Consider the following 26915-nt stretch of genomic DNA (forward strand, 5'->3'; position numbering starts at 1 on the left):
TGCATGCCCATATCATACTCCTCTTCATTTCCGAGTGTTCCCATCTCTCTATCTCCTCCTCGTGTCCTGCCATGGCGCCTTTGACAGCCATATCTCAAATGTGGATGGCAATGTGGCAGGAAAGGAAAGGTGGTACCGATCAATCAACGCTGCGAGTATAGACTGTCTACGTTACACCGGGAGCTACACGGCGAGCGATCTATAAAGGCTTGTACATGAATACCTGAGGGAAAGCGCGCCCAAATACAGGATGGATCTTACAGAGGTCCTTCAATATGTCTCCTCTAAGATGGGAAGAAATATTGACCGCGTTGTATTCGTAATTGTACCCACATCCGTTGTTACTTTCCTCGCCGGATGCGGCCAAATAAGATATTTGAGGGTTTCGGATTGACACCATGGCATATGTACATGAATACTTGTTGCCCCGGAATGCGTCGAGCCGGTGGAAAATTGTCGCGAGGCCAGCCCCGACTAAAGTTAGTCCAGTCTCTGCCCCGTGATGTTCCACTCAACCTTGCTGATGCCATTGTTTCCCATGAGCCACAAGGTGGTAAGATTCTCTCCCGTCCAGGCGAAATTCTGGACCGTGTAGTTTGTCTGAATTCGGATGAGAAGCTGGCCGACGTCGTCTAGGATATCGACACCGTGGCCCGAACCGGTGAGCACAAGCCCCTCTTGCGACACCTTCAATCCATCTGGCACCCAGTCCTGTGCAAGATAAAAGGCACGCTTATTGGTGAATCGGGTGCCGTTGTTTGACACATCCCAAGCATAGATATTACGTTTCCCTGTGGTGTTAAAGGTAGTACCGTGGCTGCCGAGCCGACCATCGATGGTTCCCGACACGGCGCCTGTGTCGGAGATGTACAGTGTATCGCCGTCTGGAGAGAATGCGATGCCGTTGGGTTGCTCCAAGGTATCATCGATGAGGAATGTGGCCCCCGTGCTTGGATTGAAACGATAACTGGCAGTCGGTAACTGCGGGGCGGTGTCTGTCAAAGCATTGAACCAACTGTACTGGGGATCGGTAAAGAAGATGTCCCCCGTGACCGGATGGACAGCCAAGTCATCTATCGTGTTGAAGTAGAATCCAAAGTAGTTATTCAAGAGCACAGTGGAGGCATTCGTGGCAGGGTCCACCGTTCGAAGGGAGGCTCTCTGCTCTCCTCCGCCGATACTATCATTTCCTCCGCTCGCGCCAAAAACTATAAGACCATCGCGGAAGGTGCCGCCATTCGGGGCATAGATCGGTGGATCTGGTAGGTACTCGCTCAACGTTGGCGGATCGTCATTCAAGTTTACGACGAGCTGTGGCAGATAGCCGGGAGGGGGAGCCAATTGAGAGATGAACAAAAGATTCTGCTCGGGAGCATAGACGGGAGCTTCGTGAACAGCACTGGAGACTGCAAACATGAACTGATAGCTTGGGTTCGATCCTAGGTACTGCAAACCACGCTCTTGGTCAAAGACCACGAAATCTGCTCCGCCGAGGAGGTCAAACGTCGAAGCATTTCCCACGCTTGTGTTTCGGAAGTCGTAGTCGGCATTGTTGTTGGAGATAGACCGGTTAAAGTGGTAAGGCAATACGGCGGCCTAGTTCCAATGAGCCACAGCCCCGTGAGTAGCACAGAAAGACACTCACATATTTGTTCACACAGACTACAGTACCATTGAACCCACAGTCTTGAACGATTGGTCTTGTTACCCCTGATGGCTCAATTTGAGCCACGGCCACAGCGGCCAAGGCCAGAGAGAAGAATCCAGTGATTGCCTTCATTGTGCGACACGTATTCTGAGGATGAGGGAGGAGTCGTAGATGAAATGCAGCGGTTGCAGGCTTTGTATCCATCCTGTCGCCTGCGGGGTATACCAGACATCCATCGTCAGCCAAGTCCACTGATGCGGAGAACGAATGTTTGCATAACCGTCATAGCTACTTGGTAAACATTCTGGTGGTACCATAGCCATAAACGGTCTGAGGAAACTGACGACAACCCCGCAAGTCGTTTCTGGATTTGAGGGAGAAAACCGGAAAGGAGTGTGGCGGATCGTCGTTGCATATCCACTAGTGAAGCCTAAACGGCAACGGGCTTAGCTGAACAGCGAAAGTGGCGGCAGTTTGCGGAGAAGCCTGCCAGAAGGCCACCGGGGTACAACTGCCGCCCGATGCAGGTCGCACTGGTATCTGCACAGGACTCAAGACATCGTCCGAGAGGTTGACGACCTCCATTCCGAGCTAGGTCTCGAATCCACAGTGAGCTAGACCATTCGTTCTCAATGTCGAGCTTGCAAGCCGGTAGCATCCTCAATGCCTAGATTCGAGGCCGGGGTTGAGTTGAGTGATTCGCCCACAATATTCGCAATGACCTTAGCCTTTGCCTTTGACCTTGCAATCCGGTCGTCAAACTCGGTAACCGCATCGTCTGAGTTGTCTTTTACAATCGTAGAGCCGTCGGAAGAAGTGCACAGGCCGTCTATGTGCCTTCGGAAACGGGTGTTGTCGGATAGCTGTGAAAGCCTATTGACGACTTCTCCCAGTCTTGAGGAGTCAAGGATTTCCGATTTGGCATTGTCCATCTTTACCACTTCCTCGGAAAGAGATGATCGTTCTCGCCAAACAAGAGCACGGCCGTGTAGTTTGCCCAATTCCAGAGCTTTTTCGTATCCTTTCTCGATTCCAAAGACTTTACCTTCGATCATGCCGGCGTAGGTGCTATCAGCCACACCGGCATCATAACCTTCCTGATAATAGTCATTCTCGAGCTCGAGGAGGTCATCGAATGGGTCGGTGGCCATGGCGAATCACGAATAACTGCTTAATGTCTTTTCAGCGTCTTCGAGAAGGTTCTAGAAGGAAGCGGCTCTGCACCAGAAGAAGTCGCGTGACTTGGACAATAAGCAGGAACTTGGAGGAAGCAGATGAGAGAATGAAGAAGTCAAAGGGCGCACAACGACTTAGTATGAGCCCAAGAGCCTTAAAAATAAGCATCAATCTTAGCGCCTTGGCATCCACTTGCGCTGCTGTTACTGCGGCGGTGGGGGATTTGGTGACTCTTTTCTCCCTCCCAGTCACCATCCTGCGTCTCTTTTCCGAATTAACTCAACGCAGAGCACAACCAGGGTGTCTGTAGGTTTATATTGTGCCTCGTCTCGTCAAAGTCTTTCAGAATCGCTTGCGTCACTCCTGTTCCCCCTCGATCAACCTATCTTGGCCCACAATGGGCTCCGAAAAGATCCTCCCCCAAGACGGCAAGCGAAACATTCTTGTCACCTCCGCTCTGCCCTATGTTAACAATGTAAGTCGATCGAGATATTGCGCCCAGGACAGCGACTAACTTCCTTCCTCTAGGTTCCTCATCTGGGCAACATCGTCGGTAGCGTGCTTAGCGCCGATGTGTTTGCCCGGTATAACAAAGCCCGTGGACGACCGACTCTTTTCGTCTGCGGGACTGACGAGTACGGCACCGCCACGGAGACAAAGGCGCTAGAGGAGGGAGTTTCACCAGAAGAGCTGTGCACAAAATACAACAAGATTCACACCGAAATCTACGAATGGTTCGAATTGGGTTTCGACATTTTTGGACGGACTCCTACCAAGCAACACACCGACATCTCCCAGGATATCTTCCTGAAACTTCACGCCAATGGCCATTTGACTGAACACATAAACAGTCAACCATACTGCGAGAAGCACGGAAAATTTCTGGCAGATCGATTTGTCGAAGGCACATGCCCAAAGTGCGGATACGACGATGCTCGCGGCGACCAGTGCGACAAGTGTGGGAGTCTCTTAGATCCGCTAGACTTGATTAATCCCCGCTGCAAGGTCGATGGGGCAACTCCCGTGACGAGGGAGACGAAACATACCTACCTGCGACTGGATGAGCTGCAAAGCCGGATCGAAGAGTTTTCGAAACGGTCCATTAAGATTGGCCGGTGGTCACGGAGTGCCAAAGTCATCACGGAGTCATGGTTGAAACAAGGTCTGAAAGAGAGAGGCATCACTCGAGATCTGGCTTGGGGCGTGCCTGTTCCCCTTCCTGGCTACGAGCACAAGGTCTTTTACGTCTGGTTTGAGGCTTGTATTGGCTACCCATCGATCACTGCCAACTACACAGATGAGTGGGAAAAATGGTGGAAGAATCCAGACCAAGTCCAATTATATCAATTCATGGGAAAGGACAACGTGCCCTTCCATTCTGTCGTATTCCCTGGGTGCCAGATGGGGACGGGGGAGGACTGGACCATGCTACACCACCTTTCGTCAACCGAATACCTCAATTATGAGAATGGCAAGTTCAGCAAGAGCCGTGGTATTGGTGTCTTTGGAAACAACGCAAAAGAAACCGGTGTCCCTCCGGATGTTTGGCGATATTATCTGCTCAAAAACCGACCGGAATCAGGCGACACGCAGTTTGAGTGGCGGTCATTCATCGATGGCAATAATTCGGAGCTACTTGCTAAACTCGGGAATTTTGTCAACAGGGTCATTAAATTGGTCAATTCCCCAAAGGCCTACTCTGGGGTTATACCGGAATTTGATCCCAACAACTTACCTTCGTCCTTTAAGGAACACCTGGCTGAGATTACGGAGCTTGTCAAGCAGTATCTCGCAGAAATGGAGGCGGTGCACCTTCGTAACGGTCTCCTTGTCGCCATGAAGATTGCGGAGGCTGGAAACGGCTTGATCCAGGCGCACCGACTGGACAACTCGCTTATTGGGAGCGATCCCACTCTTGCGGCTGCAGTTGTGGGCACTGTGGTAAACCTCATCTACCTCTGCTCCGCCATCTTCGAACCATATCTTCCTGCTACTTGTGCTTCGATACGGAAACAACTCGACCGCCCATTCTTGGAGATCCCTTCCGAGGAAGACGTTGCCAACGGGTGGCTTCCTGTCTACATCAAGCCGGGGCACAAGATCGGCAAGGCTGAGTATCTCTTTACAAGAATTGACGAGAAAAAGGCCGACGAATGGCGAGACTATTTCGGTGGCAATCAGGCGGAAAGAGAGAAGAAAAAGAAGGAAGAGGCAGAGGTTGCTGCGAAGAAAGCCGCCCAGAAGGAGAAGGTCAAGGCTAAGAAAGCAGCTCAAAAGGTAGCGGCTGCGGCTGCGGCTGGAGGCGTTGAGAAGAGCGCGAAAGGGGGCCAGGAAGGAAAAGAGCTGGCTAATGGGGTTGCTGATGTCGGAGAGGACGCGGCGGTAGCCAAGGTCGTTGATGGAGTCGCGCAGGTAACGATACCGACGTCTTGAGCTGGGAAGAATAGAGCTTTGCTACGTGCAGTCGAGACAAACGCCAGCACTATACGAGAAAGAAGGTAGACACGTCATGGCGAAAATCTTTCGAAACATGGAGGCATTTGTCGGCAAATCGAAGGTTTTGTATTGATAGAACGGAAGAGATGATGGATGTGGCACGAGCAGAAATGAAGACACGTTGCAAGGTATGCCCTGTTGGGTTCTCGCTGCGAGCAATCTGTTTTGTGGTCTCTTTCGAATTGAGTCCGCCTTCGCACTCTATATCCCTCTCGCTACTTGACTTTCGAACAGCTCACATCATTCAATCACTGTTTACCTCCAACAGACTGAATTGTGAGCGGTAGCTGGGCGCAAAGGGATTACCATCATTCTCGTCTACCTCGTTATTCTGCCTCGTAAGATTCTTCAGCGGGTCTGGTAGGTAGAGTGCTTACCTGGGACTCTCCGCGCCACCGAGATCTAGGGCTGAGCATTGAAGGCGACTATTATACCTCCTATGTTCCATTCCAGGCGCATCACGAGGTATCACGATCTCCACAATGCCAAGTCTTCTTTAGGGGGTCAAAAAGCGGGGAGCTCACGATGCTGCGAGTGCCCTATGCTGATTGGCTCACTCCCACACTCGGTACCTGTCGCGATCGGCCGCAAGTTCCAGACTTGTCAACGGCTTTATCTACCTATTCTTACGATATTCGGACTTAGATACTCCTCCTATCCAATTCCATCATACTAGATGTGGCTATATCCGTTGCATCGCGTACATTTGGCCGCTTCGTTTGACACCGATCACTGCCTCTGTGTGGGGGACCATCATCCACGGATCAGAGCCCTTTCTAGTGAGAGAAATTTGATAGTGACCCAGCTACTCGTATTCCAACACAATTACAAGGTCCATCCCCGTCCTCCGCCAAGAATGATGATTGACGGTTACCGATTGTACGACTGTGGAGACAGCATGTAGGATGGACGTGTATATACGTCGATGTTATCGCTTGACGGCTGCATCTACCCACCTCTCTCCCCGTGAGATCAACTTGTGGTTTGACATTGGTGGGGATTACATATCAAAAGTGAACACTTCTTTGTAAGGGACGTGGAGAGTATGAGGAACTTTGTTAGGCTGACAAGGCTGACCTGACTCAGCCACCGAAGCCTTAGATGGCACCTTTTCTAGTTCCCTACGAGCTCTGCCCGAATATGTCATGGCGTTGTATTGCGAGAGCAGGAGGTATATGTGGGTTGCGGTCCTGGGATGCCTATCTGGGGCCCAGACCGCGATGAAAATTTAGTCAACCATTATGTTGGACTGCGCCACCGAAAAGGGTGTTGTCTTATCCTTCTTTTTAGCCCCGATGTTAGTACCACTGGATCGACCGGTTGAGGTGGTATCAGTCAGCATGTGGGGTGATCAGCCTCAAGTCCAAGTCGAAAGCCCTTGAGAGGAAGTGGGTCAGACATGAGAAGGGCAGCCGGAGAGAGGTGCTGCCGAGTCTGGTTCTGTCCGTTCTTTCCTCAGGCATCCAGAACCTGAGCGGAATCGACGTATGGCAGCCCGGGTCCAAAGTCAATTTCTACTGAAGAAGAGAGGGATTGACCCAGAAAGGTCAATGGGTACTGCCAATAATATCCACCACGTACCTCTATAGAGAGGCCTATAAGCCTCTACTCCTGTTGGCAATTCAGCGGTGATTACTGTCCCGCCTTTGCGAGTTCCCGTGAGATGGCGTCTTATCCATCCACTTCTCGATCTGGTCCACGTTAGAAACCACGGCAGTCTATCTACGAATATTCAGGACGACCCTTCGCTGTTCCCGTCGGCAATCGCAGTCAGCCCAAGCCATCTCGAAGCTGCAGGGATGTCGTGCTGAGCGTCTAGTGGAGGCCTATCAAATCTGGCTATGCTCTCACCAACGACACGTACATACAGAGCTAAATAAAATATCTGATCCTTCGACAATCGGACTCAGAAAGGGCCGTTAGATACGACTATAAACGCTCCTCGTCTTCTCGAGATTTACTGCGCTCTTCCAAACTGACGACCAATTTCGAAGCGCCTCTTCGATCTGTCTTATTCATATTTCGCGTTCCCTATCACATTCACATAGTATTGTTCACCCTGCACAATGCCTCCGCCAAAAATCCAGGCTTTCCCGCCCCCTCCACAGACCCCAACCCCTCCCCCATCCTTGACGCCGCCGGACGCTCGCTGGACCATCACTTATAGCCAACAGGTACCCAAAACGAACAAGCTGCAAAAACCAGCTCCGACCAAGATATTCACAGGCACTTCTCCGGTTTCGACGACCAATCTGCTCTTTACAGCACACTCGATAAAATTCGAAAGCAGTGGTCATTTCTCCGGAGTGGCGTACTCGGGCCTGAGAGGACAGGGAGAGCCCAGAACGCTTCGAGACGGGGGAACTATCATTGGGACGTTCCTATCCTTTTCAGTGTCCCCAAAGGGGTTACAGAGACCGCAAACGGTGGCAGGCGGCGGCCGGGGTCCTGCCCAAGGTCTCCTCGACTTTGACCCGGAGGAAGGCCTGGGCGATGACGAGACGCCAGAAGAACAGGCGCAGAGAGAGCAGGAGGAGCAGGCGCAGCATGCCGTAAACCAACACCTCGCGAGCGTGCTCGAGGCCCAAGGTCTGAAGCCTCCTGCCCTTCCTCGAGATCCCTCCGATCAACCACGATTCGACAGAGAGGCCAGACAGCTCATGGCAGCGCACGGGATTCCGGATCTGCCGCCGCTCACTACCCAGGACAAACTCAACCTCGCTTACGAGCAGCAACTTCTACAAGCAGCCATTGCGCACGGTGGCCAGAGCCACGGCCCCTCCTCATCCTCTCAAACGGCCCATCCGACTTCTCGAATGGCCCATCCAACTTCTCCAGCTGCCCATCCGACTTCTAACATTGCCCAACCCATATCTCGAGTTGCCCAACCCCCACTTCACGGTGGCCAAGGTCAACCCGCGAATTTGGGGGAAGAGGAGGAAGAAGAGGAGGAAGAGGAAGACCAGGGGCAGTACGAAGGCGATGAATATGATGAAGAGGACGAGGGCGGGTATCACGAGGATTTCGACGACATGTATGCTGGCCCGGACGAAGATGGATACTATCACGCAATCTAGGCAGTTCACAGACGGCGGCAATGCTACCACGACGTTTGGTTCAAATGGTGAAACCTCCAATGGGTGTACGCTTTCGGAGAGATGTCGAAGCCACTGAAGCCGGTTGTGTCGGATCCAAGAGAAGGGCGTCTGCAAACATATCGTATGAAGTCGTGTAATTCTTACAAAATGTGCGGGGGACAATCATCATGTCAAGAACAATGCAAGTGAGGCGACGGCGCAATATTGAAAGCAATTAGTGCACATGCCCTTTTGCTATCTTGAGAACCAAGAGGGCCTCAAACTCTCTAACGACTGCGGCTTGGTCCAGCGAGATGCACGGACTATCAATTGCCGTGGTGAATAATTCCTGATTAGGCTAATGGTGTGGGTATTAACCCATGATCCACCACCCTGACTAGGTAACCAGGTGCCCAGGCGTTTCGCTTCGCTGAGACTCCATACCAAGTACCGTACATATGATGTACCCTGTAGTGGTGGACACATGGGTAATCCAATCCGAACAAGGAAGGTCAAGCCTCGATCCATTCTCTCTCACCAACTTACCAAGTGACCCCCGTTCCACCACTCTATCAATAGTCCCCAGTCTATTACGGGGTGCATGTGAGGTTGACCCGCGTGTGGCCCTGACCTTATCGGGTAGGTTAGCCGAAATATTTTCCACCGCGGCACACAACAAATCCATAGGCGTGCTAGATAGATTTCCTTGCCTAATCAATCCGTCAAGTTATTCCACTTACACCGCGAGGCCCCAGGTTGAGCTGACCTTGGAGAGAGAGGGACTAGTTCAGAAGCTGCGCATAACGTCCGCGTCTGTGAATGGTTCTCACAAAGTCAAAGTCGGCGACCACGACCCTTCTCAATGAACTGTGACGATCGCGGCGAGAGAAGTATGGGTGTGGCTAGAACTGTTGGCATTGGACTAGATGGGAGGTTAGTCATGTGGGACTTACACACTTATATATATATATATATATATATAAACATCGAGCGCAAGGCTACATGCCCCTGTGACCAGATAGATAGATCCCTTGCACTGCCTTGGAAAGTATATGAATATAGACTAAGCGTCTGCCCGGCCCTTTCTGATTCTGCCCAGGGTCCAGCAATCTGTTGCTGACACGTTTGCTCCAAGCCCCAGCAGAGCCAAGACCGAAGTCGTGATACAAATAGCAGCTTCAAGGCACGCCCAACCAGAGCAGAAACAAGGGGATGATCCAGCCGAGTAATAAGGCGTGAAGGGCGAACAAAGCTCAGACGGTCAGGCCGGCCGGTAGATGCAGTGCCAACACAGGCTAGGGTAGAGTCTGCTCCAATCTTCTATGCCGGAGAATTCTTCCCCCGTCCTGACATATTGCTGCGAAGGCCGCTTGGCTTGGAACTGCCGCTGACAGTATTATGCTCATCAACTGGGAAGGGTTCTTCACACTTCGCTCTGTTGTAGGCATTGACCCATAACTGAGGCGGCATCCAAACATCACGTCTAAGGCCTCAAGAATCACGACACCACTCCACAGCTTTCCTGCGCTCCGGGCTGAGAGCCTCCACGCCAGAGCGTCTCATCCCAAGAGCAAGACTTGGCTGTTCTGAGGTTTATGGTCGTTCGGAAGCTCTGGTCGTTCCGCAGCGCTGTACATGATTGACCGCGGGGATATTTCAGGAGAAGGGAGTGGCCTCTGTTCTCAAGTAGTCTAGATGATTGTTGTTGGGATTTGTTTGTTCTTGGTCTCGCCGTCTTCGTTGAAAACCAGATATCCCCGAGGTCAAAGTATCTGACGCTGCTTTAAAACAAGATTTCTATCTTTTATAATGGCGTGATTATGCCGCCCAATATGGACTCGCAACCACAGTTCTCCAGCCTTGGCGCTGGAAACGCCTTGTCGACAATCTGCGGTCGCGCTGTTTCGAGTCTTCAAGATGATATGTAAAACGCGTTGACCGACTACCACCGCACTGCAATTCCAGCCTATTCGTACCTGTTACCACCTGCCCGACTCTGGCTCGATACAAGTTCTCTCGCTCATGTCCTATTGACTGTACGCCCTCTACTCAAACCGCTCTGAAGCTCTCGCCCCTTCGCGCCGTTGTTGGGTAACATGTCTACACTCTTCGGATCGTCGCCCGCAGCGGCTGCTACCACCAGCACAACCGGAGATCTGTCCAAGGACATTGCTTTGGTCCAACCGCCGGAGGACAGCACATCCCAACTCGCATTCTCTCCTCAGGCCGACTTCCTGGCTGTCTCGTCATGGGACAAAAAAGTGCGGATATACCAAGTGAACGAGCAAGGGCAGAGCGAGGGCAAGGCCGCCATAGATTTCGACGCCCCAGTGCTGGGTTGCGCATGGTCCGAGGTGCGTCGTACCCAGGAGTTGATGCCTTGGGAGGAACATATTGACAATACTCTTAGGATGGACAAAAAGTCGCAGGCTGCGGTGCCGACAAGACTTTCCGACTTCTCGATCTGGGATCAGGAAACATGACGCCTCAGACTCTAGTCGCACATGAACAACCCGTGCGAGCGTGTCGATTCGCCACCATCAATAACTCATCTATCCTCATTACCGGCTCGTGGGACCGGACCGTGAAATATTGGGACCTGCGCACCCCGAACCCCGTTGCAACATTACAATGCCAGGAGCGAGTGTACACCATGGATGTGAAGAACAAACTTTTGGTCATTGGCACTGCCGACAGATACATCAATATTGTCGACCTCAACTCCCCCGAGAAGTTTTACAAATCGGTACAGTCACCGCTGAAATTCCAGACCAGAGTGGTTAGTTGCTTCACTGATGCTACTGGCTTCGCGGTGGGCAGCATCGAGGGCAGATGTGCAATTCAATATGTGGAAGAAAAAGCTGCCGACAACAACTTCAGCTTCAAATGCCATCGTGACACACCGGCCACCACGGGTCCCAATCGCGACGTCGCCAATGTCTATGCTGTCAATGCTATTTCATTCCACCCTATCCATGGCACGTTTTCGACAGCAGGCAGCGATGGGACTTTCCACTTTTGGGATGGCAATGCAAAGCATCGACTCAAGGGCTACCCGGCAGTGGGAGCGCCGATCACGGCAACGGCGTTCAATAGACAAGGAACCGTGTTTGCATATGCGGTGTGCTACGACTGGAGTCAAGGTTACCAAAAGAACACACCACAGACCCCAAATAAGATTATGCTGCATGGCGTGCAGCCGGAAGAAGTTAAACCAAGACCAGGAGGAAAGAAGAGATAGGTTGACAAAATTAGTAACGGAATCTCACCAGCATAACATCGAAACCTAGAAAGCCTGGAAAGCCTCGCAAAGACAGCACCTGCTTCGCAGTACTTGGACAGAGCACTTTGGGACTCAAACAGCGGATAGAACCTGTCGCGAGATGAAGAGATTCATTGGAGAAGATTGACTTGGCGACTCGAAAAGTGGACGCGTCGGCAGACGCTGCGTACGGTCCACATGCGAGGATGAAAAGCCTGGGCGTGAAAACTCCCATCCTGGCCCGGATCGGCGAAGATGGATTCCGAGCAGGGCAGAACAAAACGAACCAGTGTGGCGGACGCTCAGCCTCTGGTATGTGTGGCTTCTCCTCGGACGGGCGTCGGGCAGGCTCTTCGATGCTGTATTTGTACAATGTACTAGATAGATCGCTACGCGACACGACACAAAAAAAGACGGTCCCCAAGGAGTGAGTGGATCAGAGACCACTACTACGAGGTACTACCACCAATACCATGAACCAACCTATCAATCAATCAACCAACCCATATAGCATTCCTACTTGCTTCCTTGCTTATCTAGCTGCCTAGCCGGATTATAGCATGCATCCCCACTATGGTGCCTTTACCGTACAGTCGGTATATTAACGCGTAAAGTCCTGCAAGTCCAAGTCAAGTCATGGCGATGATAGTTGCGTCATGTACTTGAAGCACATATCAATCAAACTACCTATACCTGTTTACCTGGGTAGGTAGATTGGGAGCTAGGAGCTAGGAGCTGGGAGCTAGGAGCTAGGAGCTAGGTAGGTTCATAGGTAGGTAGGTAGTAGGTATGTGGGGTATGTAGAAAGGTACATATACAGCATAGTGAAGCCATTGCTCATTCACGCCAACCAGACCAGCCCACGTTGTAGACCCATTCCCATCCGTGCAAGTGCGTGTGTACCCCCGTCCGTTATCCCGCATTGCCCTGAGAGAGAAAAAAGATTTTCAAAAAAAAATAAAAAAATCACACCCTCGCTATGCTTGCTTGTGCTGTTCATCATCCTTTGGCTCGTGCATTCCTTGTTTGGGTTTCCTCCGTTTTGGACAATTCTCTCTTTTTTTTTTTTTGGTGGATTCCAGCCATGCCGTCCTTCCTTCCTGGTAAGCCCTTCCCGTACACCCTGCTATAATAAGCCCCTGCAGACCCGTTGCTGGAAGAAAGAAAAAAAATCAAAAGTTTCGACCTGGACAAGATCGAACCTGGGAGTTACTTTTCTCTTCTCGTTTGCGCAATTTGGAGCATCATTCTTTCCTCCGTGGCCTGGCAATGACCACATATCCCGCTTTCTTTGGTATGAATCAACCCTTCCTCCGCGTCATTTTGGAAGGCTGGATGCTGCGATCAATTCATATCCATCCCATCATCATCATCACCTTCCGTCTCGTCCGCCTCCCCACTGGGTCGATGACTCCGTCTTCGATACCTCCCACTGAGGACCCCACCTAGAGTGAACGCCGTTTCTGCGTCGTCCATCTCGTCGCCGTCAACCACTCTCCCCTCCGTGCCAACTACCTCGCAAAGCTCCATAAGAGATTGCCGAGACAGGCTCCTGAATCCCTCTGTACGTACGATTCGCCCAAAGTTCATCATGCAGAAACGGGCAGCGCGTTGCTTGAGCCACTCTTCCTCGGTGCGTCCTGCACGTTCCCAAATCACGGCGGCGTGTTCAATATCAATCTCACGCGAAAGGCGATTTACGCACAAAAGACGGAGCTTTGGCATGTCGTAGAGGTTGGCCATGACGAGCATGCCAGCGACATCCGTGAGGTCGCGGCAGTACACAGGGTGAGGGGCAATGCTATCGGTGTACAGATAGTATAGAAAAGCGCGCACAACCGAGTACGGTTCCGGGATGTGTAAGCGAGAAGTCTGGTATTCGATCATTTTTGATGCATAGAGACGTTTGAAGTGTGGCCAGCGGGCTTGAAGTATCATTTTGTGGACATGAATCGGTGGAGACACAGCCGAGTTTTCCGAGACAAAGACCTGACTGCTAGTCGTGTTGGTAGAAAATCGCAGTTGAGAATCAACTTCTGAGACGTTGTCGTCCTCATCGGTGGGGGTGTAATTCGCTGTGATGATAAAGTCGCTCATGCTACCGGATTCGGGAGGTTGGTCGAACGTCATGGCCAGGTCAGAACCAAGACCAGACCCAACACCACCCACGGGGGTTGTATACGTTGTCTGCCGTTCGGAGGCTAGGATGCGATTTTGCTCAGACGCAAACGGGGAGTCCAGGTTTCCGAGCAACCCATACCGTTTGAGATCGACAGCTAAAACTTCGCTAAGTTGAAGCTCTTGATTGGACCCAGTAGAGTCGTCTCCAGGTGAACCCAGGAGCCAAACCTTGGTCCCGTCCTCATTGATTGTGCAGTAATGCCATTTGTAGCCTGGTTGGAATAACTCAGGACCCTCGACCAGTCTTTGCCACCTCAGCGAGTCCAGCTCGAGAGACGACAAGTTGCATTCACTATGCCGAATGGTAGATGAAGGTGTGACAAAGTCCAGCAAGGCGCCAGAGGAGCAAACATGGAAATGTGTGCCCGAGGACTGGAGGGGAACGTGCGGGCCAGAAACAAATTTCAGAGACGATATTGCCCCTGGTGCAACAGGTTTCTCCCGCCTTGTAGATCGAATGTGGACGCTGCCTGAATTGGCAGTGTATGTATCGATTCGATCAGCGCGGCTGGGATGCAGCCAGGGATCATGTCTGGCAGAGGACATGCGGCCCATGGTAGAAAACTGCCTGCCTGAACCACTCAATGCAGGACTGCCCTTGAGATCCAGCCACCAAATCTCGGAAGGGCGTTCCATGTCAGCCCCCAAACCCCCAAGCACCCATAGTCGACCTCCCCATATCCAGGCGGAGTGATCGAATCTTTGCACAAAGCTCCAGGTTTTGGACCACGTCCAGGTCTTCAGATCCAGATAGCATATATCATCGAGGATGTAGTTCGCCTCTCCTGTCAGCCCTCCAATGACGAACAATTTGTCCTCATAAACGACTGCAGCGTGTCTGGCTCTGCCTTTGGGGATGGGACCCTGGACATCGGGTTGGGTCCAGTGATGGTCTTTCAGGTTAAGTATGACCACATCCGACAAATACTCCCGGTGTTCATTTTCTCCACCATAGACGAGCAGTTTGTCGCCTTGGTAGAGGGATGCTGAATGCCCCATCCGCACCCCGGGAATATCTCCGTAATTATCCACTAGCGCCCAATTTAGCGTCTTCAGATCTAGCCTGAGCACGTGATTGTAGACTTCATCAGTGAATTGATCGAAGCCACCAAAGGCGTAGATCTGGTCATTCCCACAGTACGTGACTGATGCATTGACCAGACAAGCCGGTTTCTGTCCGGTCGTCTTGGTGATCTTTGGTTTGAGCCCGTCGTTCATGCTGGTGGGGTTCTTAGCCGGACTGGTAGGCATGAGGTAGGTGTTGGCGGTGGGAGTGTTGGCACCAGAACCCGGAGCTCGAGCAGAGGTTCCAAAAGTCCACGAAGCCGCAGACGCAGGTAATGAAGAGTTCTGAGGCAAGAATGGTTGTGGTGTCGAAGGTTGGGCCATCATAAGATTCACTGGAATCTCGGCGTTTACGGAGAAAGGCTTCGTTCGGGTTAGGGTGAGAGGGTTTGTCTAATGGCTTTTGCCAAGTTCATAGGAATCAAAGGAGGAGCCTGAAGAAGCCCGGAGGCTCATCCAAGTGGATGGAGCCAGTCTGAGAGATCAGAGCGTTGCTAGCTGTCGACACGTACGGTACGACGAGGACATTTAGACGGGGCGTGCAGAAAAGGGAGTGAAGATAAAAAATGATCGGCGGAAGTTTCAGGTTGCTGTAGGTGAGACGGGCGGCGGAAGCGGCACCGGATTAATATTTCTCCATAACAGTGGAGCTTGGCGCTGACGTAAAGACGCGCCGCCAGGGGCGACGGTGCTACTAGTGCCATAAAGGGTATAGTGTGTGATGGGTCGCCGTTGCCGTGGCAGACATCTCCACCAACTTGGGAAGTACTTCAACTGGAACTTCTGACTGAATGAACAATTCTTCTTTCTCCTCGACTATACCATCCTCCCGCTTCCTCAATCCACGTCTTCCTCCTCTACACATCCATTCTTGCGCGTGCATAGCATACAGTCCATTAGATCACACTTGCATTTGCTACATCTGGTCGACCCCCCGACTGCATCGCCTTGCCGTGCCACAAAAACCGCTCGGTTACCCAATCATCCAACAATATCAGCGACTCTGAGAGACTTACTAACCCAACTTTCTATCAACAGCTTCTTCTCAGGATCCATTCAGTTGAGAATCTTGAGATAATCACTGAATTGCTGGACCCAGGCACAGATACTTTCTCGTCAAGTTCTGATTGCTTAATCGACAACTACTACTAACCCCCGAGATCTTGATTGATTCTCGGCTCAACAGCAGACCCTGATCGAAACATTGATTTGTCCTTTCGATCAAACACATACACATCTCAACAACATGGCTACAGCCTCAGTGTCAACCCCTCTCAAAAGCCATCATGGCCTCTTCTCTACCAAGACCGCAGGTGGCCGAATGCCTCTAACCCCATCCCCAAGGCAGAGAACTACAAGTGTAGCCACACACATCTCATCTACTTCCTCTCCCTCTACTCCTCGCCGCAAGGAACAATCCATCCACAAGTCAGATCCCTCAACCTTCTTCTCCCGCTCCATCTCGAGATCAGTATCCAAGTTTGCCTATGCCAACTCACCCAAGTCCAACATTGCCAAGGGCAGGCAGTCACCCAAGCAATTGGACCTAGGTGTCTCCGATTGGACCCTCACAGGCACCGGGCCCAGCACATCTGCCACACCGTCAAGAGAAAAGTCAAGGAAAGAGACGGCCCTCAGGTCCAGGACAGCCAAGACCACCATCAGACTTCCCAATAACACCGCAGACCGATTCATTCCCAACAGAGCTGCAAGTGCGGGCCTGGCAACTGCCGGGTCTGGCAAGGCAGATGAGAACACTCGGCCTCGAACTGCCGGTATGGATGGATCCCTGGTCCTTGCGAACGCGGCCAGTGCCAGTGCTTTTGAGATCTCTGCACGAGGTGCAGATGCAGACATCACGACCGCCCTGGAAGGCCTTGGTCTCGAGGATGATAACAACACCTCATCCTACACGCGGACCAATCCCGATTCCAGTGCGTACGAATCATCACTAGCTTCGGCATGTGGCATTTCAAGAAGTCAGCGAATCCTCGAGTTCAAGCCTGCCCCTCCCGAATCATCCAAGCCCATTGACCTCCGGTCACAATACAACCGCCCATTGAAACCAGCAAATGCTCAGTCCGCCCAGTTCCGTCGCCGTATTCAATCTGCACCAGAGCGAGTGTTGGATGCTCCCGGTCTGGTCGACGACTACTACCTGAATCTGCTTGACTGGAGCTCGAGCAACCAGGTGGCGATTGGCTTGGAGCGCAATGTCTACGTCTGGTCTGCCGACAGCGGCACTGTCAGCTGCCTGCTGGAAACTTCACCCGATACCTATGTCAGCAGTGTCAAATGGTCTGGCGACGGCGCCTACGTTGGCGTGGGGCTCGCGTCCGGGGAAGTTCAGATCTGGGATGTCGAAGAAGGTACCAAGCTCCGGAGCATGTTCGGACATGAAACTCGCGTTGGTGTGATGGGATGGAACAAGCACACCTTGTCAACAGGGGCAAGAAGTGGACTTGTCTTCAACCATGACGTCCGAGTCGCCCAACACAAGGTTGCCGAGCTGGTGTCCCACACCTCTGAAGTGTGCGGCTTGGAATGGCGCAGCGATGGCGCGCAGCTAGCCACGGGCGGGAACGATAACTTGGTATCCATCTGGGACGCCCGTTCATTGGCCGCTCCCAAGTTTGCAAAGAAAAATCACCGTGCTGCCGTCAAGGCTCTCAGCTGGTGCCCCTGGCAACTCAACCTCCTGGCAACTGGTGGAGGGTCGAACGACCGACACATTCACTTCTGGAACACGACCACCGGGGCCCGGGTCAACAGCATCGACACCGGATCACAAGTGACAAGTCTCAAGTGGAGCAATCACTACCGCGAATTGGTGAGCTCCAGCGGCTTCCCAGATAACTCACTGAGCATCTGGAGCTACCCGACTTTGGTGCGAAATGTGGAGATTCCAGCCCACGAGAGTCGAGTGCTACACAGCTGCCTCAGTCCCGATGGACAAATGCTTGCAACGGCAGGTGAGTTTTACAATGTTATGAACTAATATCGAAGCGTCACGGGCTAACGAGCATACAGCGGGCGATGAAAGTTTGAAGTTTTGGAAGATCTTTGAGCGGAAAGCAGGCGTCAGTGCGTCAGCGTCCAGGGAGGGCGGCGTCGGCAAAGGCGGCGCAATGGCCAAGCAGATGACCATTCGATAGGTCCAGAGAACCTGGACCTTTGCTTGCGACAATCATGGTTGATTGGACCAGGGCGCGGCTACACTGGACAGAGGCAATGAGTGACGACCGGGATGTTCATCTTCTTCATTTTGCATGGTGTTTTTTGGGGGCCACAGAAAGGAACGCATTAGCACAGAGACATGAAGGCTAAATTCAGTCACGATGCGGCTCTTCTTTGGTAGCGAGGGTGTGGTGTGTACCCAATAACTTTTTGGTGTATGTACGAATGATTCTCGTTGGTACAAAGTAATCGAATACGAGCTTCCAATACAAACTAGTACTTGGTGATTGAGTGCAGTTGGGAAGCTCTGCTCTTAGCTCTCTTGGGGACTCCACACAGTGTCTCCAGGTACCTAAGCACCTTGGGGGCTTGGCTCTTAGGGATGTTATAGGCTATACACCTGTTTACCAGGGAGGGAGGGGTCACTCTACGGAGTATCTCGTACCTACCTACAAAGGTGTCTCCTCGTAGAACCCCTGCAGACCTCTCCCACCCAACCTCCCTGTACCGAGTACTTGTTCTTTCCCCCACCCACCACCGCCCGGGGGCTATTCCATCACTCCCTTAGGCACTAACTCTAAGCATGCTAAGTCACTTACAGATGCACACTCCCCTCCGCCAGCCAGTTAAAGACCCGGTTTCTGGTGCCCGGGCGCTTACTTGCAGCTGGTCAAGTGCCTTGTGTGACATGTGATTGGTATCCGTGGCTGTCTCTCTTCTTCGTTCTCCATCCCGCCGCACAATCGCCCCTGTCCCTCTGTCCCTCATTCCCACTTCTTCCGCACCCTGCTATCTCACCTTGACCTCTCGTCGTCAAGCCACCGACTTCGCCGGGTGCCTGTGCCTTCATGCCTCCCGCACCTCCTTTCCCTTGGGTCGGCGCTTAACACTCTGCCTGTGATCCACTTGGCTGCAGACCGCGACCTCTCAGAACCCTCTCGGACGCTGTCGATCGAATCAGTGGCTGCGTTGTTGCCCTCCACCGGTGATCATTTTTGAAGCTTCTGCGAGCTCAACGCACCTCAGTTACGTTTTTCATCACACTTCAAGCTTTCTGCCTTCTGCTTGCTAGTGCTGTCGCGTGGCAGATGGGCTCATTTGTTTGTCACTGGTTGTCCCCCAAAGGTTCTCGCCATGTCTCCGTCGGCTCCATCTGGCCTCCTCCCGGCTCCTTTCTAGCTCCTCCTCTGCGCTCCAACCTGCTGGTTCACAAATTCTCCGGGAACCTGGATATCCCGTCCGGACGAGGTGGGTGGATGGAAAAGAGCTGTCAATGTGGACCGTGTGGCTTCTTGCAGAATCTCGCATGGCACTCGAACCTGTTCCACTTCACCCATCTTCCACTCTTCCCACCACTCACAGCTTGCCCTCGACGCGCTGCTCCTCCTGAAACCGCCGGTCGTTCTGCCCGTTGACTTAGCATCACATTCATGCCCCCATCCCAGGGCTCAGCTCACAAGCTAGGCGCGGCGCGAGTCTTGGGGGCTCGAGTATCTTTTCTCCATCTCTGACACGCAGACACAACACACATACACCTCCACACCTGGCTTCCTCATCCGTGTTCTCTGTGCCTCCCACATTGAGATATGCCCTAACCTCACAGAAGTATAGACCGCATCGTGGACCTAACAAATGCATTATTGATCGAATCAGAGGCTACCTGTGGCTATTCCGACATGCCCTACGCCAACACTTAACATCAGGCCTCCACCAACAACACCAGGTACCATTTCGGCCCTCTCGACTTCCCCCCTCCATTACTTGGAACCTTCCTTTCTTCATCGACATAGTTTGGAGTCTGGATATCTTCCAATTACTGTTCAACACGTTCCAGTGCCCGTGGTATCATTGCTCGTTGATTCTGACCATGTCCTGTGCCATGTTTGCTTTTCCATGACCGGGCGCATTGTGTCTCCTCCCACCATACACCTCTATACAACCAGCTTTCCTCAATCTTTGAAAATCCCTGTGCCAACCTGCTGTGCCGCACACGCGACCGTTTAGGCGGCCGCAACAGTAGCCGTGCGACGCTTTGCGGCATCTACCAAACATCCGACAATCCTCGCAGCGCTTGACAGTAGTCTGCCTCGTCCTTCGTCCTTGCCCTCCATCTGCGCATTCTACTCCGCCTCCACTCGTCTTCTCTTTCCTGCGGGTACAGATCGACCTCGCAAGAGTGGCCGACTGTGCTGCAGGCCATTGCGGTTATCAGAGAAAGATGATGGCTGTGAGAGCTCCTCTGGGGTTTAGTCCTTCGACAAACCCTTTGTTCTCCCCATTTTCGCCCTTCCCAGACCATCCCGATTCGCCTCGACCTCGGGCTGCCGCGAACTCTGGTCTCCCTATGTAGGATTGTCCAGCTTGCAGGTGTGCACGAAATGGATCTGACTTTAGCCAGGTCTCCTGCTGCCTCTGCTGTCGAAAGGAGTGGTATCGCAACGGACGGTCAGCTCAAGCCTCCACCTGCCACCAACTATATTACTTCGCCCCAAGATCCCGTGGCACCGTCGCCCGTTGCCTCGGACGTGACCAACTTTGAGGACGTGGATGAATTGGAAGAGGAGGGCACAGAACAAGGCTCGGTGACCGCAGGTCCTGTAGCCTCGAATGAGATCCAGAGACCGCCAGTCACATCTCCCTTGAGAGAGAACCTGCAACATATTGCGACTCCACTGCGGGTATGCCGAGTAAACAGTGAACCTAGATATAGCCCTTGAGTTGATGATAGATCTAGGTCGAAACAGGTCCTTCTCTGGACCAACAGTTCCGCGCGAGACTGGAAGAAGAAAAGGAGCCTCAATCTGTGATTCATATACCGACGGGCTTTGGCAAATTTGTATGTCTGACATCTGGGGCGAGGTGCTTGCAGATGCTGCCGACCTTTACTGACATGTCTCAGCCGAACCAAGAGATCCCTCAGTCGTATGCCAAGAAGGAGCAGGACGAACTCCAAGGAAGCATTACTGAAGAGCCACAATCACAAGAGCTCAAGGATCTTGAAAGATCGAGGGCGGATTCGACTGATTCAAAAGCTTCAGAATCTACCGTCACACAACCGCCGGCTACTCGATCAGGAGGCAAGGTGAGCAGCAAGCGCGCGCTCTGCTATGTCTCGAGTGTTGACCCCGAAATCCTTCAGACCCATGAGGCTCCGATGCCTCCCACGCCGCTGCAAACCTCTCTTCCTTCGCTCCCTCTCCATGACTGGTCGCGCACTCCGAGAGCTCAGACAAGACAGGACCTCAGTTCCCTCAGCCGTCCTGGCTCCAGTCTTGCCAGTGAGGCCAATCATTCCTTGCGCGTCTGTGGTTACTGACGCTGTACAGGCATTCTCGAGGGCGATGACACTGACCACCCCAGCACCGATGAGACCGGAGACGAGAGTCAGCTCGGCCAGCGGTTCTTACGGGATGCTGAAGCGGAAATCAATGCCCTCCGCAACGCCTTGTCTGAGTGCTGGACCCTGTGCAATACCTTGGCCAGCTTGAGCCACATTCATCGCGAGAGAATATTCAATTTCTCCGGTCGTGGTGATATGCAAGAGCAAGCGTGGAAATCCTGCTGGAAGCTGTGCCAGAACCTGTACGACACCCGAGACAGCAATCTCTCGCAAACCTTTTCCCACAACTCCTCTCGACCGACCCTCGACCTCTGTCGCGACTTTTGCCAAGCGCTGTTTGAGGTCCGTGTGCGTGATAACGAAACGGCCGACTCTGTCCTCCGTGTCAGCTTTGAATTGAACAATCATTTGTTCAATACCCATGATCGCAGTCTGCCCGAAGCGTTCCGGGAGAGGACGCTGGATTTCTACATCACTCTGTGCCACCGGCTGATGAAGCAGAAGTCCAAGATGGCTGACGAGACGGATTCGTTGCTTCGAGCTTGTTGGTCTTTGGCAGAAATGCTGTTTAGTCTACGACAAAATCGAAGAGAAGGGAAACGGCCCGATGAAGAGCTCCTCGGTTCAGCCATACAGGCATGCTGGGAGCTGTGCGACCTGTTCCGAGAAGGTTGGACGCAAATTCGTCCGGAGCGAGGAACTCCACGGCCGAGTCAGACGACCTTTACCCAGGCTTTCAATCAAGCCAAACGCTCTGGTTTTGCTCCTTTGGATGAAAATGGCAACCCCAGGGCACTGCCCGAGACACCAACCACGATTTTCGAGGACACGATTACCACTATCTCGCCGGATGAAGCTCCTGTGCCGAATATTCTCGTGCTCGGGGCAGAAGAAGCATCCAGAATGTCTTCGGCCTCGTCGACTTCTTCCACCCCGGCGCCTAATCAAAGCAGACAACTATCACCTAATCCACCCATTCACCGTAATGCACATTCCGCAAATCCAGGAACAACTTCTGCAACTAATCACAGATGGTCAACGACCTCGTCCGTTCTTTCGCTTCCCGCATCAGCCGCCTCAGAAGGGGGACCTAATCCTATGTCTGCCACCACCGTGTCGACTGTTCGTACGCCCGCTGAGGATCCTACTCTCATCCTTCTGAAGACATTGTTTGTGAAAGCAGCTCTGTCCACTGGCCGGGGTTACACCCGGGCATCGGCGGACCCGAATCTGAACTCTCTGCCGAATTTTGCTCGGAACTTGCCCGACACTGCATTCGGGACTCTGGCGTGGCAAGTGTCACTGCTGGATAATTATCGCAAGACCATTGCAAACGATAGCACATTTCGCAACCTAGGTGTGGCTGGGACCATTGCTGAACAGGGACGGATTAATGCGGTCGAACTCGCGCGAGCGGTTCGTGGGATGACAAGCTGCGTCTATGGGTACGGATGGCTCCGAGACCTGTATCGCTTCGTGTTCGGATATTACATTGAGGAGGCGCTGAAAGGGAGCAACTCCCAAGCCGGCGGGCCCCGCAGGGCAGGTCGACAGGGTGGTCCCGCGGCCAGTCTTGCTGCTGCTGTCATGACCAATAATCCCTCGACATCTGGGGTTGGGCCTGGAGCAACGTCTGCGACAGGGAACTTGGGAGGAGCAAAGGCCGGGGGAAACGGGAACGGTAATAATGGACTTGCTCACGGGAGAAGGCCAGTGAGCCAATGAATGACCCAGAACGAAACCAAACGAACGAGAGACACTTAGTTTTGCTTGTGTGTCTTTATATCCTGCGATACCCCCTTCTGAGGCGAAACCAAGCTTGTCGAACAATGTGGGTTGGCTGGCTACCTTGTGTCTTGTCTCATGATGCAGTCGGTGACATCTACATATATCCATATCTTTGCGACAGCGACAGCGACAGTGACTATGACTATTCGACCTGGGTTTTTTATGTCCAGTCATGACGAGCATCGGCGTTCAGGGTTCTATCTACCTCCCTACCTACCTACATACCACGAGATACACTGTGCCTCGATCGAATGAGACGACGGTGGCGCGGTCTCTAGGAGGAACATGCATGTCTCTATATACACCGAGAAGCCCAAGTCCCCCCACCAAAAATAAAGGCATGCGAAAGTCAAACGACTGATAATGTCTTTACAAAGGGAAAAAAAGAACACCCGGACATAGAAAAGTCATACATAATCTTAAGAGACTTTACTTGGTAACTTTTATTTTTTAATTTATCATGCCGGAAACTTGTTTCATTGAATGCTAGGTGTTAATATTAATATTGATATTAAATATAGCATGGGACTTCGCCAGGGACTGCTGTATGTTTAGTTAGTTCTGATTTCGAAGTTGGCGACCCTCGTAGATATAGAAAGGACATGTAAGTTGGGAGGGAGGCGGGCTGATCGAGTGAGTGAGTAGGAGGTTGAGGTTGAGGTTGGCTTGCAGGAGATCTTCGCCAATATACGAGGTACATGTACCTAGTATCGACGAACTCGGGAAGTCCTTCCTTTTCTCTATATTATATCTTGCTTGGGGGGTCGTGCCTTTACCGGCCAGTTGGTATCTTGACACCTGATTTTTTTTCCCCCCCAATGCTTGGTATATATATATATATATACAAGGTGGTACTTTTTCTGATTTTCATTTCCTCTTCTGGATTCTAATCTATATGCCTCATTTGTTTCGTTCCTCTCCTGTCTCTCTATATCCGTTCAGCTCCTATTATTGCCACTACTGGACTCACTCCTTCTGCTCAATCTCCTCTGCCTGACCCGCCCCCACTGCTCCACCCCCTCCCATCGTCATCTTCTCGCCAACGTGGCTCTCCCGGGCGTGCTGGTGCGGCACGACGGTCCTCCCGCCGGGACTCGAGAGGACGCCGCCGGTGACGCCGCCGCGGTCGAAGAGGAGCGGGATGTCCTCGAGCTCGAGGCCCTTGGTCTCCGGGTAGAAGCAGTAGACCATGGGGATGAAGGCGGCGTTGAGCACGGCGAAGACGACAAAGGTGCGCCACCCGATGTTCTGCAGCGCGATCGGCGTGATCTTGACGACCGCGAACACGAACATCCAGTTCCACGCGCTCGAGATGGCCTGCACGCGCGCCCGGTACCGCGTCGTGTTGATCTCGGACGGGTAGAACCACGGTACGGGGAGCCAGCCGATGCCGCTGGTTGAGGTTGTTAGTGTCAATTAAAGAGAGAGCCACACGCACAGGTGCGGAGATGGAGGCGAAGGCCGGAGAGGTAGTTGCCGAGTGCTTTGGCAACGTTTGACCTGGCCAGATATGGCGACCTGAATCTCCTGGGGAAAAAGGGAGCAACTTACTAGAAGAGCTGGAACAAGAAGATAAAAGCTGTCGCCCCGTACGCGGTCGCCTTGGTGCCGATGCTGAGCAGAATCGACACCATGACAAAGCAGAAACACAGCCCTGCAGACGAAATCATGAGCAACATCCTCCGACCGAAGCGGTCCATGACCGCCAGCGGCAAAGCCGAGCCCACGAGGTACGTCACTTCGGTGCAGCCGCCCAGGATGAGCGACAGGTTCCGTGACAGTTTCATCTCGTTCTGGTAGATGACAGGTGCATAGTAATTCAGCATGTTTGAACCGCTCCACTGTTGCCCGGCCTGGATCGAGATGGTGAGGAGGAGTCGACGCAAGTTCTGCTTCTTGTCGATGGAGAATAGCTCGCGCAGTTTGAAGGGACCACCCTTGTGTTCTTCTTCGACGACGCTGCGGATGTCGAGTACCATCCGGGTGACCTGCTCGTCGTCTTCGTGTTTTCCCAGTAGCGCCGCAATCGTGGAACGTGCTTCCTCATAGCGATCATGTTGGACGAGCCAACGAGGCGTCTCTGGGAGTCCGATGACCTGGAGGACGAGGAAGACGGCAAACACCGCCTGGAAGGCCAAGGGGAAGCGCCACTGGATGCTCGAACTGGTGAAGCTCAAGCCATAGTCGAGCCAATACGCAATGACGACGCCGAGGATCGTGACGGTCCCCTGCAACGTGTTGAGCAGGCCGCGGTGAGAGGCGGGAGAGCACTCGGACAGGAAGACGGGCGCAGTTGAACTGTTCATGCCGTTGCCCACTCCGGTCACGATTCGGCCCACGATAAGCTGTGCGATGGTCGTGGACGACGCGAGGACGGCAGTACCGAGAATCATGATGGAACCCCCCATGATCAGGAGGGTGCGTCGCCCCAACCGCTCACCGATGAAATAGGTGATCAGAGAGCCGACCACGCAGCCAACTAGAACAGGGAACAACGAGAAACTCCTAATCAGCCTGTGCGTGTCCGCGTATCATCGTACTGCTGAAGGGATCGAGGTGAAACTTACTATCATAGAGAGCCGTAATGTTTCCTTGCATGTCGGCGTCTGGATGGTTGAAGTCGACTCCGAACTTGTTGTCCGCACCGATGATTCCACCCATGACACCTAGTTTTGCCCGAAGTTGTCAGAGGTCCGGCGAAGTTCACTGAGCGGGACGTCGATATGTGAGAGGAGTCCCACACGTGTGGACATCCATACCTTGATCATAGCCCAGCAGCAGGAATGCCTGGCACGAAGCAGCCGTCACGGCAAAGACCAAAGTCTTGCCTATGAAGCTATGTCTCCATAAACGCATGCTGTATATCTAGTTGACGACAGGAGCGGATGTACTCTGGTCTAGCTCTCGTGTCGGCGGAGGATCGCAGGGCCGGTTTGTATCTGCTCAGCTTCCCCAGCAGAGAGCTGCTGCTGCTCGAGTCAAGTAGATATAACCCCATCAGAGCAATCAATCCATAAATGCTTTGTTCCGGGCCCCGGAGATATTCACACCGGAGTCCTTACTGGAGACCTCCACAATGGGTCGCGTATGCTGGTCCCTGGGGAAAGTAGTTCGGGGTTTTTTGGATCGTATCGGAAGGATTCCTGTTTCTGGTAAAAGAGGCCTTGAAAGTAATAAGCCATAACGCCCATCGTCCGGCGGGTATCGAATTGCGTAAGGCTCCCTTCGCATTCGTGGAGGCCAAACCCACAGCCGGGCCCTGCGAATTCTCGCTGGAAAGTTCGAGCGAACTGGAGTGAGATGTGGCCCACATGAAGCCGTTGTCGTGTAAAAGGATCATGTTGAAGGATTGGGATCGCCAAAGAGGATTCTCAAGGGGGAAGTTGGGGTCAGGCGAAGAGCCCTATGATGCGCCCTCTCGGTGCCATCTGGTGATCATTTTCCTCTTACTGACGTTCCTTTGACAGCGCCGACAAAGGGCGAGATATCCAACTCGGTCCATCTCAAGCCGACCGCCTTTGTCCCTTATGTATGCGTTTGGTATGTACCTTGTAGATTCCAGCTCTTTCGCATCAAATATCTCGCTCGTGGTTGAAGGGCCTCTGGTGCGCACCCAGGACGCATGCGTGTCTGGACGCATCAGGCAGCCGGGCTGCTCAACCCCGCCTCTGCTGGTAAATAAGGATCTGGGAATGGTGGGAGGCT

At 52.7% G+C, this 26915-nt stretch overlaps 9 protein-coding genes across 9 annotated transcripts; 5 read left to right on the plus strand and 4 right to left on the minus strand.

Moving 5' to 3' along the window:
• Positions 1 to 480: 480 nt before the first annotated feature.
• Positions 481 to 1780, minus strand: Z517_04293 (uncharacterized protein; the record flags this gene model as incomplete). Its single annotated transcript, XM_013429622.1, has 2 exons — positions 481 to 1596; positions 1646 to 1780. 2 exons carry the CDS (start codon positions 1778 to 1780, stop codon positions 481 to 483), a joined length of 1251 nt encoding a protein of 416 aa, XP_013285076.1.
• Positions 1781 to 2277: 497 nt separating this feature from the next.
• Z517_04294 (uncharacterized protein) lies at positions 2278 to 2799 on the minus strand (the record flags this gene model as incomplete). Its single annotated transcript, XM_013429623.1, has 1 exon — positions 2278 to 2799. One exon carries the CDS (start codon positions 2797 to 2799, stop codon positions 2278 to 2280), a length of 522 nt encoding a protein of 173 aa, XP_013285077.1.
• A 422-nt stretch (positions 2800 to 3221) lies between these two features.
• On the plus strand, positions 3222 to 5257 carry Z517_04295 (methionine-tRNA ligase; the record flags this gene model as incomplete). Its single annotated transcript, XM_013429624.1, has 2 exons — positions 3222 to 3299; positions 3353 to 5257. The coding sequence occupies 2 exons, from the start codon at positions 3222 to 3224 to the stop codon at positions 5255 to 5257; spliced, it is 1983 nt and encodes a 660-aa protein (XP_013285078.1).
• A 2129-nt stretch (positions 5258 to 7386) lies between these two features.
• On the plus strand, positions 7387 to 8397 carry Z517_04296 (uncharacterized protein; the record flags this gene model as incomplete). The annotated part of the gene is made up of 1 exon (XM_013429625.1): positions 7387 to 8397. The coding sequence occupies one exon, from the start codon at positions 7387 to 7389 to the stop codon at positions 8395 to 8397; it is 1011 nt and encodes a 336-aa protein (XP_013285079.1).
• A 2096-nt stretch (positions 8398 to 10493) lies between these two features.
• On the plus strand, positions 10494 to 11638 carry Z517_04297 (uncharacterized protein; the record flags this gene model as incomplete). Its single annotated transcript, XM_013429626.1, has 2 exons — positions 10494 to 10751; positions 10808 to 11638. 2 exons carry the CDS (start codon positions 10494 to 10496, stop codon positions 11636 to 11638), a joined length of 1089 nt encoding a protein of 362 aa, XP_013285080.1.
• A 1365-nt stretch (positions 11639 to 13003) lies between these two features.
• Positions 13004 to 15229, minus strand: Z517_04298 (uncharacterized protein; the record flags this gene model as incomplete). The annotated part of the gene is made up of 1 exon (XM_013429627.1): positions 13004 to 15229. One exon carries the CDS (start codon positions 15227 to 15229, stop codon positions 13004 to 13006), a length of 2226 nt encoding a protein of 741 aa, XP_013285081.1.
• Positions 15230 to 16151: 922 nt separating this feature from the next.
• Positions 16152 to 18060, plus strand: Z517_04299 (uncharacterized protein; the record flags this gene model as incomplete). Its single annotated transcript, XM_013429628.1, has 2 exons — positions 16152 to 17877; positions 17936 to 18060. 2 exons carry the CDS (start codon positions 16152 to 16154, stop codon positions 18058 to 18060), a joined length of 1851 nt encoding a protein of 616 aa, XP_013285082.1.
• A 2400-nt stretch (positions 18061 to 20460) lies between these two features.
• On the plus strand, positions 20461 to 23147 carry Z517_04300 (uncharacterized protein; the record flags this gene model as incomplete). The annotated part of the gene is made up of 4 exons (XM_013429629.1): positions 20461 to 20760; positions 20817 to 20918; positions 20982 to 21360; positions 21409 to 23147. 4 exons carry the CDS (start codon positions 20461 to 20463, stop codon positions 23145 to 23147), a joined length of 2520 nt encoding a protein of 839 aa, XP_013285083.1.
• Positions 23148 to 24176: 1029 nt separating this feature from the next.
• On the minus strand, positions 24177 to 26066 carry Z517_04301 (uncharacterized protein; the record flags this gene model as incomplete). Its single annotated transcript, XM_013429630.1, has 4 exons — positions 24177 to 24603; positions 24762 to 25689; positions 25778 to 25876; positions 25970 to 26066. 4 exons carry the CDS (start codon positions 26064 to 26066, stop codon positions 24177 to 24179), a joined length of 1551 nt encoding a protein of 516 aa, XP_013285084.1.
• Between the last annotated feature and the right edge of the window lie 849 nt (positions 26067 to 26915).

Source organism: Fonsecaea pedrosoi, assembly GCF_000835455.1.
Source record: "Fonsecaea pedrosoi CBS 271.37 unplaced genomic scaffold supercont1.3, whole genome shotgun sequence".
NCBI classification, from domain to species: domain Eukaryota; kingdom Fungi; phylum Ascomycota; class Eurotiomycetes; order Chaetothyriales; family Herpotrichiellaceae; genus Fonsecaea; species Fonsecaea pedrosoi.